Below are 20,391 nucleotides of genomic sequence, written 5' to 3' on the forward strand. Positions count from 1 at the left end.
CATTCTGAACATTTGAACCCTTTCATAAGATGTTTGTTTCCATTACATAGTCACAACTTCAGCTACGTAGCTGTGCACCGCAATCTGCTACTTATTGTATTTGTAAACATTGAGCAATGCGGCATGAGTGACACACCCTCAAATGGGTACGTTCAGCAGCGCACAATGGTGTGGAACGTTCACTTTGTCTTGATTTTGTTCCTGAACAGTACAGTAGGTCTGTGGCCTGAGAAAGAAAACTCACATTTCAATCACTTTATTCTATAGCTTAGTAAATGTCTTACATAGTCCAGGTGTGACAGAACATATTCCAACTCAAAATGGAGGGGAAAAACAAGTAGTGAGCACCAATACTGACAACTACATGGGTACTGGACATGGACACACATTAACATGAAAACATTCATGGAGTGTAGCGACATCATAGATTGTCTTCAGTGTTGTGCCTTTAATGTGCTGCCAAGACCAAATTCAATGACATGCCTAAGCTAACCTAGAGATATTTAATATATATAAACACAATGACATGCCTAAGCTAACCTAGAGATATTTAATATATATAAACACAATGACATGCCTAAACTAACCTAGAGATATTTCATATGAAAGTTATTGCATGAAAATATCTTGATAGAGGATCGTCATATAAAGCTGAAGCCGATGACAAACGCTAAAGACCACTGCTTTTTCTACTTCTTCAATTCCAAGCCTTGCATGTTTCTGTCAGCACATAAAAAGGCTGGGCTATAGGTTCATTTGTTCTAGTCACATTTCCTTGCCCTCCCCACCAAAAGGATCAGAAAACAACTAAATGACGATGATAAAATAAAGCTAGCTACTGCTGGATAACTTTAAGATCATAGTAAATTGTGACTTGGTTTATATCATACACATTATAGAAACAGTACAAACATTTCCAATACATGTTTTTTTTTTTTTAAAGAAAGGTGGTACCCCCACCCTTTACATTGGTTATTACACAGCACCCAATTCCAGGCCAGACTCCAAGATGCGCAATGGTGCCAACTTGCTCATGAAATATGGTATTTTATTCAATTATGGACACACAAATATTGTGACTAGTGGAATAACCATTTACTATGTGTGCGTAGGTACAGTACAGATGAACCAGTATCTACTGGAATTGGGGTTAAGTCCATTTCAATTCAGTCGATTGAGAAGGAACTGACTCCAACCCTGGTATTTACAGTTGAAAGCCATGGTATAATGTAATAGTGTTTACTGTATGGCCATAACACTGTGCTGCAGTGCATCTGATCGTCTATAGACATACATTTGCAATAAAATGTATGAGGAGCCCAGCCTGGTTCCATATCTGTGATATCCAAATCCTATGGCCAGTCACCCTAAACAAGACCACAGAACTGGGACCAGGCTATGTGGATACATTACAAAAAAAACAAAAGTTTCATATCAGTCTGAGGAGGAGATTCATGTCTTCATTGCATAAATATCCACTGATTTCATTCAGAGGGAACTACCAACTAGAGTGGTTTGGTAGACATGCAATACTGACTGAGGAAAAGGTGACCTATAGCCTGGCAAGACCGCACAAACAGATCTGGGACCAACATGGCGAAGCCATATTAAAGTCAGCCGGGACAATATTGAATGGTGGTTTTGACAACTATATTCACTCTCTGACACAAACACACTGAAAATGTGTAATAGTTGTTCTAACTTCTAGCTGAATAAATGTTGCCACCTGGTGGAGAAATGGAACAGTGCACCCTGAAGTTAAATCTAATACCTCACCACCATTTATTTGTTAAATATATCCTCTGTTACGTCATCTTAATCCCGCAAAAATATACCCGTTGTACATACTATATTTCCACCAAATTTACTCAGTTGATACGGTACTATGAAATTGTCTAGACTACTAAACAACCATATTACTACACTTGACATCTAGCTGGATATTCAACAACATTAATATACTGTATTATAGCCCAGGTTTGATCAGGAATGCTCTAACTAAGCCCAGATTTTCCACACAGGAATTAAAGATCCAAGCATTTCTTCCAACTGTCCTACAATCTAATCAATGATTTCCTTTTACACAAGGTTAAAGGGATACTGACAGATTCTAGCAATGCTAGCGTACATGTAGACTACCAATCATTGTGCTAACACTAGTTAGCCTTGGCCCGCAGAAATATCTAACTTCCTTCACACTGCATGTAGAGACATACCACGAGTTAATCAGAATCTGGGCAAGTGGAAAATGCCAGAATCTCACTGTATCCCTTCATGACCATGGGCTGCATTTACTAAAGACAACCACAGGCCACATTAAATCAGCTTGGGAGACACATTTGGTCAGCGGGCCTGTAGTTTAAGACCCCTGGTTCTCACAACTTTGTTTTATGACAATAAAACTATATTTGGTACACATCACCACAACACAATTCATCTAAAGCTAACAGACTGGGATTCATATTTATGCCCTTGCCTCTTATTGCAGAAGTTGGCCCCACCACACATCTAGGTCACCACTGCAAGTTAACTCTTCTCTGTAACAGACAAATGACTAAAGAGACAATAAGTGTCACAAACTGACAGGAGGCCTGTGGCAGGGTGGTTAGGACAAAACATAGATACAATTCCTTTAACATTTAGACAATACAGTACATTCCCCTTCAATGGCAATAGTGATACACGGCACAAATTTCACCAGCAATCATTCATGAGTTCCGTTGAAACTGCACAGACACGATCCACATTCATCCATAGTGTTTCCAAATCAAGAGAGGCCTTGATGAGGCTTAAACATTAAGCCTTTGATCCTGTCCTATAGAAACCTTTATTCTGCCTTATCATTGTCATCAGTGCTATTGGGGATGTGCTTACTGAAATCTAATTTAGGAATGCTCATGCAGTGTCATTGCACCTCTAAAGGTTTTCTTGATAACACAAACACACAGGGTTCCCAGTGCACTAGGCTGAGAGCGGTTGAGGTGGGACAGGGTGTGTGCAAGTACACTAGGCTGAGAGCGATTGAGGTGGGACAGGGTGTGTGCAAGTACACTTCCAAGGGAGATAGAAACTGTGCTCGTCCTGTTCATTGGGGCACACTCACTGGAGCAAAACATTTTGCAACAGAAAACAAAACCCTGGTAGACCCAAAAAGCAATTCATTAGCATGTCAGTCTAATGTGCTCATAAACCAACTGTTATCCTTCACTACCTGTACTAGACTACAGTTAAGGCAATTTGAGGGAGTGGATTTCTAGCAGATTACATTTGACTATTTTCTCATTTTAAGTCATGAATGGGTTTCAGTGCACACAGCTCAAAAGGGTACGATCTCAAACACAAGGGCAATAAATAACAAAACACACTTTGGGGAGGAAAAAATAACAAAAAAAACTCTGGGGTCAAATACAAGAGGTGACATGTATGTAGTTAGTGGTGATGGAAGTAAATTTTGTCATTCTGTGACATTCACAGCAGCCAGTAACTAAACATCCACAACCCCAGGAAGGATAAATACACCAGACTAAACCCAAATTAAACCATAGTCTGTTTGGCTGTCACGCTACTCTCACCTCAGGTGCATCTCATTACTCTGAAGTGGCTTCCTCGTCTCCTTTCCTTCATCTACAATGATGACAAAAGCCTGACAGGTAGGCTCCCCCTTATTCAATCCTTTCAGACACACCCCTCACCATTATCAAATCCTAAAGCCTTTAACAAACATTATAGTAAACAAACAGGTAAATACAAAAATAAGCATAAATATAATATTCTCTTTGCCCGCTGAGCTGTACTAGCAGGGTTCAGCCAGCAGAGGGGGCTGGTCGGTGTGTGTGTGTGGTCCTACAGGCCTTTGTTGAAAAAGACGGTAGTAGTGTGGGGACTGTTCTGTCGTATCCTCTCCTGCAGATCTGGCTCCAGGCTGCTCACAGTCATAGAACTATATAGGGAGGGAGAGTTAGAGAGAGAAAGAGGGGATGAGAGAGTGAAAGGGAGGGAGAAAGAGAAAATGATTGATTAGACAGTTGTGTAGGAAAAGCAGGTCCACGGTCTATATCTAAGGTATGTACCAGATGGCCATAACGTACCTCTTCTGTGGGAACAGGGCGCAGCACAGAGGAGTAGCAAACACCAGACTGAAAGAGAGATGGGAGGTTTTGTCAAACCAGAGTTTAAGTAAACCGTGCAATACACATGGTTTGCAATGGCGACGTTCAGTATTCAGAGCTCCAGTCCATTTAAAATGTTATAGTTAGTTTGCGTACAGTGCATGCCATTGCGAGAGGATTTATAACTGATAACATGGATGAAACGTGTACCAAACAAACAGTTTACAGTAACATTAACTATAGATAGATACTTACCACAGACCCACCAGTCCCACCTGTACTGGAGCATTTAGGACTGGGAACCGCTGAGGAGAGAACACAGTGAGAGAGAGAAAGTGAGACTCCAACCAGAAGCAGTTTTTCATAAAATCAAACGGTATACAGACATTACACTGACAGTATTGTGGAGATTTACAGGCGTGGTCCAGATCTGTTTGTGCCATCTGGCTTATTCATACAGTCATTGGCAAAACAGCACAAACAGATCTGGGACCAGGCTAGAGTTTTACTGGATATCAGACAGACAGAGCACAGATTTCCAACAAAAATTGCATTGCATGTTTAACACGGCTGAACCATCCAGATTGGTTTGAACTCCAAATAGAGGGTAGACCTAGTGCAACAGTGGCTACATGCCACACTCTCCCTACTGACTGTAGAACCAGCATGCCCATGGCTGTTGTAACATTACCTTCATAAAGGCTTTCTTCTCCAGGGCGTTCATGATCACAGGGGGGATAGCTGTAGACAGAAAACAATGAGTATTTTCAATAGCAACATTTGTTATTTCACAACACGTTGCTGATTCTGATCGTCATCTACAGTTAAGGGGGCTTTGCTAAATCATCTTTCCCAGAAGTACTGGTGTGAGGACAGTGAGTTTCAGACCAAATTACACATGACCAATTGATCTGGATTGAAACTACATGGTAACTCCTTACCCAGTGGTTCCCAAACTGTTTTGCGTTGTGAAATATTGTGTCGCACCAGATAAAAAAAAACGAAACAATGTTCAATCCATCATGTGTGAAACACAGTGCTTACCCATAGCTGGCACGGCCATGCCAATCCTGGACACCACCACCTGAATGATGCCCGACTTGGCAGCGGTGACTGACTCCCCTAACCGGTTTCCATTTTCATCGGTCACTGGGATGCCGTACTTCAACTCCCTAAGGAGAGGGACATAAGGAGAGGATGGAATTCAACCAAACCTGTCATAGTCATGTTAATCAATTTGTATAACTTTTAATTTTTACAAATACATTTGAAACAAAGTGTTTGACAGCAACTCAGTCCTAACCCCTCACAGAGCTGACCAAAAAGACAGCGCTAAGGAAAACCTTTGTCCCTAGTTAGGAGGTGTGGTCTAAACTCTAGCTCACCTCTGCCTCATGAAGGGGATGTTGATACAGTTGGCAGCAGCTACAGCAAAGAAGGGGACGAACCGGCTCATGACGGCTGGAAGGCGCTGGGGAGGGAGTTTGTTTCAATGTAGAGTTTTCACAGCGCAAAAAAAAAAAAGCAAAGCAAATGCGCAAATCCACTAGAACTAAGATGATCCAGAGACAGTACCTTGGCTAGAGACTTGAGTCCCAGGGCTGTGACTACGGCTCCGGTGGTCGCACTGACGTACGCTGCAGCCAGCTGACTGAGAGAACATCACACAAAGACATTTACACCTCAATTTACTGAGCCTCAATACGGTTCCTGTTCCATTTACCAGAGTCGATCTGATACACAGACAGAATGATCCTAAATACAGAGGTCTCAGGTCACAACACATACGGAATGTAGTTAAGGCGGTCAAGTCAAAAGCCACATTCATTGAACACCGAAACATGACAAGCCAGGCAGACAAGATGCACCAATAATGATTGAAATGGCCCCCCAGTCTACATGCTCGTTCCATGATAGTTTCAATCTGCATATGAACTGAGGAGCACCAGCATTGCTGGCTCCTATTCCTCGTGTGTCCTGGTTAGAGTGGGTGCATCGCAATAGTCTAAAGTGGAATCCTTTCCTTGTATCCTTCCCTTCATCTGCACTGATTTGAAGGAACTGGACAGGTGACATCTGATAGCAACAGTGTAAACCTTTCACCGGTCATGTGTTTTCAATTTGGTACAGACGTAAGAGGACGCCCCTTTAAACTGTTGAGATACATCCCTGGTTTGTACAGCCTCTCCACCAGGAGCTGTATGTATCAAAAGCCTCAAGAGTAGGAGTGCTAATCTACGATCAGTTCTCCCTTTTAGATCACGATGCATGAGATTACATGCATGGGGGGGGGGGGGTGACATGATCCTAGATCAGCACTCTTACTCTGAAACATATGGTCCCAGACCAGAAAGATATACACAAATGCCTTGCTTCCTCTACCAGCTGCAGACATGGAGGAAGGGCTAAAGCTACAACCGTTCAGTTGGAATGGAGGAGCATGCTGGACTAAACAGTGGGGTGTAATACCGCTGTAAGGGGAGGAGTGTAGTGGACTGGGGTTCCACTGGCTAGCCTCTGCAGGCCTCCATACAGAGCTAGGGGTGCATCGCAATAGTCTACTATGGTCTTCTCTCCTTGCCTCTTTTCCTTTGTCTGCACCGATAAGAAAATAGAAGACAGGTGAAAGCAACATAGGGGAAGTGTTATGGGGATTTGCTCCCACCTAGCCATGTCCTTTCAGATCAGTACTGATGAAGGAAAGCAAGTGAGGAGAGGAAGCTAGCTAAGGCTATGAGATGCACCCTAGTACAGGTACAGCAGGGCTGGTTTAGTATGTGGCATTAGTGTTCCCAGTCCCTACTTGGTGGTGAGGGCAGCGTCTCCACTGCGGTTGGTGTAGTTGACCACAGCGTTGAAGGACTGGTTCACCCACTGCCAGAACACCACCGCTGGAGTCGTCCTGGAGGAGATGATGAAAACCAGGGAGAGAAGGGTGGGGAAAGGATAGAAAGGGAGACAAAGTGTGTGAACAAGCATTAATAATTTCAGATATTTAATTCAGAGACAGAATGCTTGAATTAATCATTCAAACAAAGGCAAATCATGACTTGTAAAAAGGTACAAATGTCACTTTCCACGTTTGTGCACAGTTTACATGACTTTGTGTTTTTATTTAATTTAACTAGGCAAGTCAGTTAAGAACAAATTCTTATTTAGAATGACGGCCTACCCCAGGCCAAACCCTAACCTGGACAACGCTGGGCCAATTGCCCTATGGGACACCCAGTCATGGGCGGTTGTGATAAAGCCTGAATTCGAACCAGGGTCTGTAGTGAAGCTTCTAGCACTGAGATGCAGTGCCTCAGACCGCTGCGCCACTCTGGAGCCCAGTGTGACTGATTGTATGCCCTTTACTCTTCAGACACACAACAATAGCTGCAGTGTGCTACTCTGGTCTTGCCCTCTGAGCAGCAATGTAAAAGGCACAGTGGAAGGTATGCAGAGAGAACATGAAAACCATCCAAGGCATCCACACGCTGCAAGGCCAATAGCGGTGTCCTGACCCTCATTAAACAGCTTAGGAATCTTCCTTTTCGATGCCCACAAAATAAAACATTTGTTTTACATTGTAGCAGACGCTCTTATCCAGAGCAATTAGGGTTAAGTGCCTTGCTTAAGGGCCCAGCAGATTATTCACATAGTTGGCTTTGAGATTCTAAAACAGCAACCTTTCGATTACTGGCCCAACGCTCTTAGCCACTATGCTACCTGCTTCCCGAATACACAGAACACTGCCATCGAACCCAGTCTTCAGTTGAAAGAGAAGAGACTACACCGATTGGGAAAGTCAACTGCATAGGTTGTTTATGCCATTAGGTGACAAGTTCTAACATGCTGCATTTATTCTACACACTTTTTGTCCTGGCATAACTTACTAATAAGCAAGAGAGAAGAGCATGAGCGGCCCATATGGTGTATGTGTTAAGCCAGCCAGCAACAGCGCGCACCAGCCACAGCGTGGGTGGAGATTTAGTCCTCGTGAAGAATGTTGAAATATCCCTGCTGTGCGGTTAGTTGCCGCATCTGACATGTGCCTCTACATTTCAATCTGCAACATTCACCTCATCAGATCTTCCTCTTCCAGTACGAAGCTCTGTGTGTTTTTAATGTAGGTGTTTTATGCCACACACAAATTGCATTTAACATGTATTGAATTGAAAAGTCATCCACCCCAGTGGTACCTGTAGAATGTGAGCATACAGCCGGTGATGGTCATGTTCATGGGGACCTGGGCAGACATGCGTCCCACCACCACCATCTTCTCTCCGGTGTCAGGGTGGAAGGCAGAGTCATAGATGTACTTGGCTCTCCACAGCTCATCTTCTGTCAGACCTGGCCTCACCACTCCTAACCTGGACACAAGCACATCCTCTAAACAATGAGTAGAGGCACATCAATTCTTAGCATCGGGGCAACTTATTGCAATGTTTAATTTACAGAAACACGGGCTAAAATAAATATAGGCTAAAGCTTCACCTACTTACAATGTTTTAACAAATCAAATTGTATATCGGACATGTTTTGCAGATGTTAGCACAGGTGCAGCAAAATGCTTATGTTTCTAGCGCCAACAGTGTAGTAATACCTAACAATACACACAAATCCCGCAAATATTTCTGCAGTTCTTTATAACAAAGACAATCTTAGACATTTATTTAGGTGTTTTCAGTTCACCTCTGATGTAAGAGACAAACCGGTATGACAGATGTTCCAACCTACAAGCCTAATTAGTGGCCTGTGTCTAAAGATGTTTGTTTGTTTCTCTTATTACACAGTGGGGGGCAAGAGAGATATCAGGTTAAGGTAACTGCTAGCTAGCTCCTTGAACTCCTCAGTTTAGACTAGAGACAATGTTGAGAGTCCATGCTCATTCATAAATGCATTAATGGAAATTGATTCCTACCCAGGGGCCAGGGTAACTTCCAAATTACCATTCACATTTTAGGCCACAGTAAACCACCCCTCTAACATAACCCAATGTCAACTCCACTACCACCCCTACATTCCTCTTATCCCATTAATCTCTCACTCTACCCCCTTTCAATACCTGTAGATCTCTACAGAGGCCGGTGTGTTCTCCAGCATCTCAGAGGACTTTAGGATGTTCCTGGGATCAACCACCCTCCTCCTCCTTCCCTAGGTGTCCTCCCCCCTCCCCTCCGTACCTGTAGTTCTCCACAGTGACCCGTGCGTCCTCCAGTGTCTTAGAGGACTTGAGGATGTTCCTGGGGTCGGTGACGAAAAAGAAGTGCTGGGCGCGGCCCATGAATGTGCTCTGGTCCCATCGCGGCTCCTTGATGTTAATGTCCAGGGACAGATCTCCAGACATCCTTGAGTTTACTATGAGACCACCTGACAACAGAAACAAGTTAGTTAGAAATGTGATTATTCTCTGCACATAGGGAGGATATCCTCCCCAAATCATAATAAAAAGGACAAGGAGGCTATCATCAGGGCTGTTTCTATTTGAGCCAACTGGTCATTGTAGGAAGGTAACGGTGTTGTTAAATACAGAAAGTCTGGTCTTAACCAAATTCTCTGACTATGGAGCTTGCGCCAAACTGCATCAGCATTATTGAAGTGAATTACATTGCAATCCTGAATCTTCTTCCAGCATTTTACGCCCAAATTCAACCTGAATGACGAGCAGTCCAGCACCCAGTTTGAGAATAGGCCTACTGGCTGTCTTTTACATGCATATCTAGGCTATGAATCATCTGACCAAAGCTATATCAGAGCCTGGCAGTACAACAATAAACAAACTGAGGCATGAAAAGTCTAGCTTCCAACCACTGGAGTTATCATGATGTTTGGTTTCCTAGGTAATGAGGTGATAAACAGTTCTTTCAAGCTGAAGGTTACCAAAGTAAGTTCATTGCATTGTGGCTCAAAACATGATTACCGCTACTTCAATTTAATGTGGTTTCTAGCTGCCTGAAACATATCAAGGAACATGTTTAGGCTATGTGCAATGAGAGGATCAGCGGTGACACGTCATTTTAGCAAAAAACTATATGTCACATATCAGTTTGCAATCAATGTAAAAAATATATATAATTGAGTTAAGAAAGCCGCACACAAACACGGTCTCTTTTTTTGTTTTCTTGAGTAAGGCAGCTAGCTCCAAAATGCAGGTTAGCTCAGTGCCTTCTCTAAAATGCAGCCTAGCTCAGTGCTTTCTGTGGTCGTAGGGCAAGCCAGCAGAAAATACGTAGCACCGTTATTGGCTAAGTGTTTGGTCACTCATGGGGACACTACATCACAGCCAAGTCTAAAGGCAGAGCTAGAAAATTCAAGCCCCTTGGGTGCTGCCATAGAGTTACATTAGAAGTGCCAATCTAAGAATGCTCAAGGTCATTGGCCACAGATAAAATGACATCAAACCACACTAGATCTACAGTAGTTTTCAAAATCTTAGCTAGTAGTCATTGTCATGAATCAAGTCAACAATGTACTGGCAAATCCTTTAATCCTTGTCATATGAAGAGAAATTATAGATAAAATGTATCGGTGCTAATTGGACACAAACATTACACAACAAGCCGGAAATTGTAAATTCAACAATGAGGGGTTTGGAAGGAATCAGTGGCTAACAGCAAGCATTGCAAAGCAATCATTAGCCTGGCTGTATGGTCCCAAGTCTAAGATTAAGGGTCTCTTTACCTAGTTTAAAATGATAAACATTCAATATTAGCCATGCTGTCAATAAAGCATGATTTGTGCCCCGCTCAAAACAACTTAATTCAGGAACTGCCAAATCTGACTTTAGTGAGTTCAAGACAACTGGTATCTCGGGAAAAACAAGCTGTGGCTGGGAAAATACATTTTGAACTTTCATCCAACTCGGAATTGTAAATCGGGAATCTTTCTAGAGCTACAACCTCATGATTCAACCTTTTTGTTTTGTTCCCAGTTGTCTTGAAAATAACCATAAATCAAGAGAATGACAGACCTTGATGACAAAATTTGCCCACGAAGGACAGCCGTGCTACCTTCCTGTTCAAGTGAGCACAGCACAACAAGGTAAGTCCAAAAAATGTATTGTATGCTGCTGCATAAATTATGTAATATGCCAGGGAGACATGTATACTGTAGCTAAGAAACTAATACTAAGAGTATGTTGTGTAGTAAGCTGTTAGTAGGCCATGTGCTTCACCCTAATAATTTGGTCCATTCCCCCCTCATATCTTAGCCTACTGTTCTAACTTGGTGGTGCACATGTAGCCTATAACCTGTTTTTGAGAAATGTAATTGAATATTGTAAGAGCTTTAATTGTCTGCATATATGCCCCCTTTATCCTACGGTTCTGACTTAGTGTACATGGAGAACACTAAGAAAGGCCCATGATTAAAGGATTTGCCTTATATATATATATATATATATATATATATATATGTTATTTTTACTGCTGCTCTTTAATTACTTGTTACTTTTATCTTCTCTTATTTCTAATCCTTTTTTTAACTGCACTGTTGGTTAGGGGCTCGTAAGTAAGCATTTCACTGTTGTATTTGGCGCATGTGACAAATACAATTTGATGGTCTGAATTCAGTTGCTGTACATTTCAAAAGTGCTGAACAAATAGTTATATTGACTACATCCGTCCTAGCTCACTCATTAATGTCTTAATCAAAATTACAGATTGCCTCTTATCCGCTTGTCTTCCCCTTATGCCTTAGCTTGTACATCTCAAGTGTCAGAAGAATCCACATTTGTTTAAGTCAGCCATGTAAATGAGGCTGAATGAAGTGCTTCGCTGCCAGACAAGGCACCGCTGATAGCCAGGTGTAGCAGTGGTATAGTGCAATTACTGTATTGTTTAGTGTTGTGGCATGCATCCCATCCCCAATTATTTATTTTTTGCCCCACTAAGATTTACATGCAAAAATCGCCACTGGAGAGGATAGTGGATATGCATTGACCTATATTTTGTTATGCAAATCAAGGTGTAAGCCTAAACACATCCAAAATAATTTGCAGTTGTTTTCACATGATAGTAAACCAATTGCTATGTCTATACAATAACCACTTGTGTAGACGTCATTGCGACATGGTATGAATTGACAAATTCTGTACTTAAACCACCTGGACAACAAAGCTGACCATCAAATACATTGTAACATCTTCCTTCTCTTTGTCAACATATTGCAGTAAGACAACGTGGGAAAATAAGTAATGTTAGCTATTGTAATCAACAAAGTGAACCTTAATGAACCCAAGCTGTATAGCAATAAGGTACGTGACCGGTGCAGAAGATGACAGATGGGCCGTCACACTACATTTCTGGCATTACTATAGGCAGTATCGCTCAATGCGTGACACTCACGAAAAGTAAAGGAGAAAACAAGCCCAAAACAGAAATTGTGCCTAGGTACAAATTGTTAATATTACTTGAATATAACGTTAGGTGACTAGAAATCAACCTGCACTTTGCATCACGCTATTGACAAGTCATTGATTCAGCGATGTGACATTTAGTGAGTGCAGTTGACATTAGCTAGCTAGCTAACGTTACTTAGCTAGCTAAAGTTAGCATGCTCACTTTTAGTTAACCAGCTACTTTTCTCAGTTTGCTTGTCAAATATTGAAGCAGTAGAATGGGAGTCTGACAGACACGGTCTTGGTATGAATTACTATATTGTGAACGAACATGGTAACTTTTTAGTTAGCTAGTTATATGGCTAACCTATAGCTAGTACGTCACCACGTTGTAAAAAAGGAGGAAACGACCGAACGTGAGCATCTTCGTGTTAGCTCGCGCTAGCTATACATTTACTAAATGCACAAACCCTGCCAACAAAAGCACCAAAACATACATACCTTGGTTCAATGTCCACCAGCTGTGTTCACTATATAATTGCAGAGAGCTGTAAAACTGTGACCTCTCAGTGATATCACCGAATTGCTTGATGTACACGGTGCCAGTCTCTCTACCTTGAAAGCTGAGGCGAAAAGACGGGTTCGTCCTTTGTTACCACAACCACAAAGTCATAACTATGACTAAACCCCGCCTATTTCTACAATTGATCTTCTTAAAATCTTAAACCTTAACCTTAAACTTTACAACTTAGCTAACCGTATGCATAGCCCTAGCATTAAATTAAGACCAAAAAGCAAATGTTTGTTTTCATGAATGTTTATGATATAGCCCATTTTGACTTTGTGGCTGTGATTACTAGCTAGTGACAACCGGAAAAGGGCGGTGTAGAACTACAGCATGTTTGTAATTTGTTCCATAGCGATGGGAAGTTGGCTAGAATCACTGGGCGTTGGTTGCAAACGTAAAATGATTGGTTTATTGTATCTGCCCAGCTAAAAACTTTCAAAAACAAACTTCTAAAATAGTAAAATATATGTATTTCAATAAGATTGACCTGGATAAATCAAGATTATATAAGAGATACATCGTTTTTTTCCCCGGACATAAATACATATTTTAAATAATGTTTTTCTATTTCTCAGTCTATCAACGTTGCTACATTTTGGTGCAAGACCTTCCTCAAGCCTTCAAATGTTCCTGTGTCCCTCAACTGAAGGTGAACAAAACAGTGTTTTCCAATCCCACCAGAGCCCAACTATGCATGCACATCCCAGTGGAAACTAACTGTGTGACTCACCACAGTGATCCCGTGACTCACCAGAGGTTCTTTCCCACCCACCATTTGAGAAACAGTTTGAACTGAGCAAAGTCTTGAGAGAGGGAAGTATAAGAAGTATGTTTTGCATCACAATGTGTGTGTGTGTGTGTGTGTATGCAGCAACATATGATTCATCATATGATTAATGATTGATTCACTGACAATCTATATTTAATAATAAACTGAAGATATTTTCAGTCATAACTGAGTTTATAAACTACAGTAGACTACTGGCCTACATTTCCTTCATTATCAGGGATTTTATACTACTACCATGATATGGCATTACTCAGACAGAAGATTGTAGCATAACATCTCTCACTGTCACCCAGGAACACTAGCCATGTATTCTTGTCAATTACAATAAGTACTAGCTTTAATACCTCAAATATTTGTAATTGTGCTCCTAAATTTCCCAACTTTGGCGCTCTGCCCTTTGCCTACTTTGTGAACCATGTAATGTAATTACAGAGGGATAGACACAAGCTATAGTATGGGAGTAGTTAAGACACTAGCTATAGTATGGGAGTAGTTAAGACACTAGCTATAGTATGGGAGTAGTTAAGACACTAGCTATAGTATGGGAGTAGTTAAGACACTAGCTATAGTATGGGAGTAGTTAAGACACTAGCTATAGTATGGGAGTAGTTAAGACACTAGCTATATATATATTATATTATATCCTTCCTGTTTGGCCCTGTCCGGGGGTGTCCTCGGAGTGGGCCACAGTGTCTCCTGACCCCTCCTGTCTCAGCCTCCAGTATTTATGCTGCAGTAGTTTATGTGTCGGGGGGCTAGGGTCAGTTTGTTATATCTGGAGTACTTCTCCTGTCCTATTCGGTGTCCTGTGTGAATCTAAGTGTGCGTTCTCTAATTCTCTCCTTCTCTCTTTCTCTCTCTCGGAGGACCTGAGCCCTAGGACCATGCCCCAGGACTACCTGACATGATGACTCCTTGCTGTCCCCAGTCCACCTGACTGTGCTGCTGCTCCAGTTTCAACTATTCTGCCTTATTATTATTCGACCATGCTGGTCATTTATGAACATTTGAACATCTTGACCATGTTTTGTTATAATCTCCACCCGGCACAGCCAGAAGAGGACTGGCCACCCCACATAGCCTGGTTCCTCTCTAGGTTTCTTCCTAGGTTTTGGCCTTTCTAGGGAGTTTTTCCTAGCCACCGTGCTTCTTCACCTGCATTGCTTGCTGTTTGGGGTTTTAGGCTGGGTTTCTGTACAGCACTTTGAGATATCAGCTGATGTACGAAGGGCTATATAAAATAAATTTGATTGATTGATTGAGCTATAGTATGGGAGTAGTTAAGTAGTATTCTTATACCTCCCAAGACAATTGTCACTGTCCAGAGCAAATGAGATGGTGCTAATGTGTCCTAAGCCATCCACAGGTGTCCAATGGTAGGGCAGATGGGCGTGCTGTGTATCTCTGTGGGCGGAGTTGATTATGCTGAGCAGTGGGGCACCGGTCTATGGCCTGTAACATGAACGGGCAAAGCGGTGAGGGAGGAGCACTCTTCCCAAATGGAACAGTAATCTGCACCGTTTGGTGATGTTGTCAACAAGGCAGCATGGTGCATTGTCCAGAAACATACAAGATCTCTTTTCCATAAAATATGCACTACCGTTCCAAAGTTTGAGGTCACTTAGAAATGTCCTTGCCTAGAATGCCAGCATCCCGGAGTCACCTCTTCACGCTGATGTTGAGACTGGTGTTTTGTGGGTACTACTAATGAAGCTGCCAGTTGAGGACTTGTGGGGCATCTGTTTCTCAAACTAGACACACTAATGTACGTTTCCCTTGCTCAGTTGTGCACCGGGGCCTCCCACTCATCTTTCTTTTCTGGTTAGAGCCAGTTTGCGCTGTTCTGTGAAAGGAGTAGTACACAGCCTTGTACGAGATCTTCAGTTTCTTGGCAATTTCTCGCATGGAATAGCCTTCATTTCTCAGAACAAGAATAGATTGACGAGTTTCAGAAGAAAGGTCTTTGTTTCTGGCCATTTTGAGCCTGTAATCGAACCTACAAATGCTGACGTTCCAAATACTCAACTAATCTAAAGAAGGCCAGTTTTATTGCTTCTTTAATCAGAACTACAGTTTTCAGCTGTGTTATCATAATTGCAAAAGGGTTTTCTAATGATCAATTATCTTTTTAAATGTATAAACTTGGATTAGCTAACAGAACGTGCCATTGGAACACAGGAGTGATGGTTGCTGATAATGGGCCTCTGTATGCCTATGTAGATATTCCATAAAAAAATCAGACGTTTCCAGTTACAATAGTCATTTACAACATTAACAATGTCTACACTGTGTATTTCTGATCGATTTGATGTTATTTTAATGGACAAAAAACATGCTTAAAAAAAAAAAAAAAAGGAAATTTCTAAGTGACCCCAAACATTTGAACGGTTTCCCCTCATGTCTTTGTCAGAGATTGTTTTATGTCAGTGTTGTTTATGTTTGTACAGGTGCGCGACGGGTCCTCGTACCCATGTTTATTATGTATGTACATTTAGTGTTTGGAGCATGTTTTGTGGACATATATTAAAAGGACTCCATTACACTCGTTTTACACTCCTGCGCCTGACTTCCCTGCCACCGATACACACGACTGACACATTAACTTTTTCCAGATTTTGTTGTGCTACAAAGTGGGATAAAAATGTATTGAATTGTCTTTTTTTTTTGTCAACGATCTACACAAACTCCTCTATTTTATAAATTAAACACTAATATATCTTCATTAGATAAACCCCATGAGTCAATACATGTTAGATTCACCTTTGGCAGCGATTACAGCTGTGAGTCTTTCTGGGTAAGTCTTTAAGAGCTTTCCACACCTGGATTGTGCAACATTTTCCTATTATTTTCAAAATTCTTCAAGCTCTGTCAAATTGGCTGTTTATCATTGCTAGACAACCATTTTCGGGTCTTGCTATAGATTTTCAAACAGATTTAAGTCAAAACTGTAACTCGGCCACTGACTTCTTGGTCAGAAACTAAAACCGTAAACGCCCGTGCTCAGGTCTATTCAACGCTGGTCTGACAAATCGGATTCCACACTTCAAGATTGCTTCGATCACGTGGACTGGGATATGTTCCGGATAGCCTCAGACAACAACATTGATGTATATGCTGATTCAGTGTGCGAGTTTATTACCAAGTGTATCGGTGATGTTGTACCCACGGTGACTAAAACCTTCCCCAACCAGAAACTGTGGATTGATGGCAGCATTCGTGCAAAACTGAAAGTGCAAACCACTGCTTTTAATCATGGCAAGGCGACCGAAAACATGACCGACTACAGTGTAGCTATTCCCTCCGTGAGGGAATCAAACAAGCTAAGCATCAGTACAGATACAAAGTAAAGTCTCAATTCAACGGCTCAGACACGAGACGTATGTGGCAGAGTATACAGACAATCACGGATTACAAAAGGAAAACCAGACCCGTCGCGGACACCGACGTCTTGCTCCCAGACAAATTAAACAACTTATTTGCTTTGCTTTGAGAACAATACAGTGCCACTGACACGGCCCACTACCAAAACCTGCAGGCTCTCACCGCGGCCAACGCGAGTAAAACATTTAAACGTGTTAACCCTCGCAAGGCTGCCTGCCCAGACGGCGTCCTCAGATCATGCGCAGACCAGCTGGCTGGTGTGTTTACCGAGATATTCAATCAATCCCTATCCCAGTCTGCTGTTCCCACATGCTTCAAGAGGGCCACCATTGTTCCCTTTCCCAAGAAAGCTAAGGTAACTGAACTAAATGACTATCGCCCCGTAGCACTCACTTCCGTCATCATGAAGTGCTTTGAGAGACTAGTCAAAGATCATATCAACTCCACCCTACCTGACACCCTAGACCCACTCCAATTTGCATACCTCCCCAATAGGTCCACAGACCATGCAATCGCTATCACACTGCCCTAACCCATCTGGACAAGAGGAATATCTATGTAAGAATTCTGTTCATCAATTAAAGCTCAGCATTTAATACCATAGTACCCTTCAAACTCGTCATTAAGCTCGAGACCCCGCCCTGGTCTGGACTTTCTGACGGGCTGCCCCCAGGTGGTGAGGGTAGGAAACATCTCCACCCCGCTGATCCTCAACATTGGGGCCCCACAAGGGTGCGTTCTCAGCCCTGTTCACCCACGACTGCATGGCCATGCACGCCTCCAATTCAATCATCAAGTTTGCAGACGACACTACAGTGGTAGGCTTGATTACCAACAACGACGAGACAGCCTACAGGGAGGAGGTGAGGGCCCTCGGAGTGTGGTGTCAGGAAAATAACCTCACACTCAATGTCAACAAAACAAAGGAGATGATCGTGGACTTCAGGCAACAGCAGAGGGAGCAGCCCCCTATCCACATCGACGGGACAGTAGTGGAGAAGCTGGAAAGTTTTAAGTTCCTCGACATACACATCACGGACAAACTGAAATGGTCCACCCACACAGACAGCGTGATGAAGAAGGCGCAGCAGCGCCTCTTCAACCTCAGGAGCCTGAAGAAATGCGGCTTATCACCGAAAACACTCACAAACTTTTACAGATGCACAATCGAGAGCATCCTGTTGGGGTGAATCACGCCTAGTACGGCAACTGCTCCACCCACAACCGTAAGGCTATCCAGAGGGTAGTGAGGTCTGCACAACGCATCACCGGGAGCGAACTACCTGCCCTCCAGGACACCTACACCACCCGATGTCACAGGAAGGCCAAAAAGATCATCAAGGACAACATCCACCCGAGCCACTGCCTGTTCACCCCGCTATCATCCAGAAGGTGAGGTCAGTACAGGTGCATCAAAGCAGGGACCGAGAGACTGAAAAACAGCTTCTATCTCAAGGCCATCAGACTGTTAAACAGCCACCACTAACATTGAGTGGCTGCTGCCAACACACTGACTCAACTCCAGCCACTTTAATAATAAAAAAATGGGACTAGTCACTTTAATCAATGCCACTTTATTTCATGTTTACTTACCCTACATTACTCATCTCATATGTATATACTCTATTCTATACCATCTGCTCTTTGCTCTTCTTGCATATGCGACACGACCATCGCTCATCCATATATTTATATGTACATATTCTTATTCATTCCTTTACACTTGTGTGTATAAGGTAGTTGTTGTGAAATTGTTAGATTACTTAGATATTACTGCATTGTCGGAACTAGAAGCACAAGCATTTCGCTACACTCGCATTAACATGTGCTAACCATGTGTATTTGACCAATACAATTGGATTTGATTTGACGTTATTTGAAGCAACTCCAGTGTTGTTTTTTAGGTTATTGTTCTGCTAAAATGTGAATTAATCTCCCAATGTTTGGTGGGAAGCAGACTGAACCAGGTTTTCCTCTAGGATTTTGCCTGTGCTTAGCTCCATTCCTTTTCTTTTTTATCCTGAAAACCTCTGCATTCCTTAACGATTACAAGCAGACCCATAACACGATGCAGCCACCACTATGCTTTAAAATATGGAGAGTGGTACTCAGTAATGTGTTGTATTGGATTTGCCCCAAACATAACACACGTTTAAAGTAACGCGCCGGCCACATCACTTCAACTAAATCCTCTGCTGTGTTCATTACAGTCCCCATATCTTATCCTCTGCTTTTTGCTTAATATGAGTGGGTCTGGAAATAGCCCCAGAGTAGTGCTGTGTGCCCAGATACAGAGCAGCAGTCTGGGTCACGGCTTGTTACGGCAGATGGGTGACTGGATGGGTCTGAGTCCCAAATGGCATCATATTCCCTACTCAGTGCACTTTTGACCAGGGTTCATAGGGCTCTGGTCAAAAGTAGTGCACTATATAGGGAATAGGGTGCCATTTGGGATATACTGTGGGTGTATTTAGGTTACTGGGATCTGAGAATACTGAGCCATTTATGGGATTTATATGATTGTTCCTGATGATTCATGTAGTTGAATTGATCCTCTGTCCCTCTGTACTGTAGTTAAAGCCAGTGGGATAAGCTGAGACTGAGTTCAGCCAGATGTCTGTCTGTACCAACTACCAAGACTAATGTGAGAAATGTGATTCGTGTTATGCATACTGAATGAAAATATAAACGCAACATGTAAAATGTTGGTCCCATGTTTCATGAGCTGAAATAAAAGATCCCATAAGTTTTCCATACACACAAAATGCTTATTTATCTCAAGTTTTGTTTACAAATGTGTTTACGTCCCTGTTAGTGAGCATTTCTCCTTTGCCAAGATAATCCTGACAGGTGTGGCATATCAAGAAGCTGATTAATCAGCATGATCATAACAAAGGTGCACCTTGTGCTGGGGACAATAAAAGGCCACTCTAAAATGTGCAGTTTTGTCACCCAACATAACAAAACCTCACGGAAGGCTGGTTGCAACAGAAACCAGCTGGAAATTAAAGTCCACAGCCTCTGATCTGTAAGGTATCCATAGGCATAAGAAAACAGAGGCCACAAAGCTACAGATTTCAAAGTATCAGAAATGGGAAATGCATCCCTCCCTCCTGTTTTTTGATACATTAATTAATTTCTATATCTAATCCTAACCCAGAGCGGCTATTCCCTTCACCACACTAGAGTTTACTCAGAGTTCAGTTTAGTGCCTCTGGCT

At 42.3% G+C, this 20,391-nt stretch overlaps 1 protein-coding gene across 4 annotated transcripts; it reads right to left on the reverse strand.

Annotated features, from left to right (window-relative positions):
• Nucleotides 1-240: 240 nt before the first annotated feature.
• LOC110530947 (sideroflexin-1) lies at nt 241-13,810 on the reverse strand. 4 transcript variants are annotated; one of them, XR_016497713.1, is made up of 12 exons: nt 13,731-13,810; nt 9,278-9,464; nt 8,294-8,464; nt 6,913-7,011; nt 5,685-5,760; nt 5,495-5,580; nt 5,154-5,281; nt 4,801-4,850; nt 4,365-4,414; nt 4,089-4,136; nt 588-3,940; nt 241-540 (listed from the first exon to the last, which is right to left on the reverse strand). XR_016497713.1 is itself a non-coding variant. In XM_090243059.1 (11 exons), the coding sequence occupies exons 2-11, from the start codon at nt 9,439-9,441 to the stop codon at nt 3,844-3,846; spliced, it is 969 nt and encodes a 322-aa protein (XP_090099185.1). In that variant the 5' UTR covers nt 9,442-9,464; nt 13,731-13,810; the 3' UTR covers nt 241-3,843. The 4 variants fall into 4 exon arrangements, 2 of the variants coding, with proteins under 2 accessions (XP_090099185.1, XP_021469917.1); XR_002474617.3 differs by having other exon boundaries at nt 12,934-13,732; XM_090243059.1 differs by having other exon boundaries at nt 241-3,940.
• Nucleotides 13,811-20,391: the final 6,581 nt, after the last annotated feature.

Source organism: Oncorhynchus mykiss, chromosome 1, assembly GCF_057628025.1.
Source record: "Oncorhynchus mykiss isolate SJ-2025 chromosome 1, ASM5762802v1, whole genome shotgun sequence".
Taxonomy (NCBI): Eukaryota; Metazoa; Chordata; class Actinopteri; order Salmoniformes; family Salmonidae; genus Oncorhynchus; species Oncorhynchus mykiss.

What these genes read in the sequence shown, in the direction of transcription:
- LOC110530947 (XM_090243059.1), bottom strand. Translation starts at nt 9,441, where the DNA reads ATGTCTGGAGATCTGTCCCTGGACATTAACATCAAGGAGCCGCGATGG. An exon ending in GTGGGACTGGTGGGTCTGTG is followed by an intron (nt 4,137 to 4,364) that starts GTAAGTATCTAT and finishes TCTCTCTTTCAG; the next exon opens with TCTGGTGTTTGCTACTCCTC. An exon ending in GCCCTGTTCCCACAGAAGAG is followed by an intron (nt 3,941 to 4,088) that starts GTACGTTATGGC and finishes CTCCCTATATAG; the next exon opens with TTCTATGACTGTGAGCAGCC.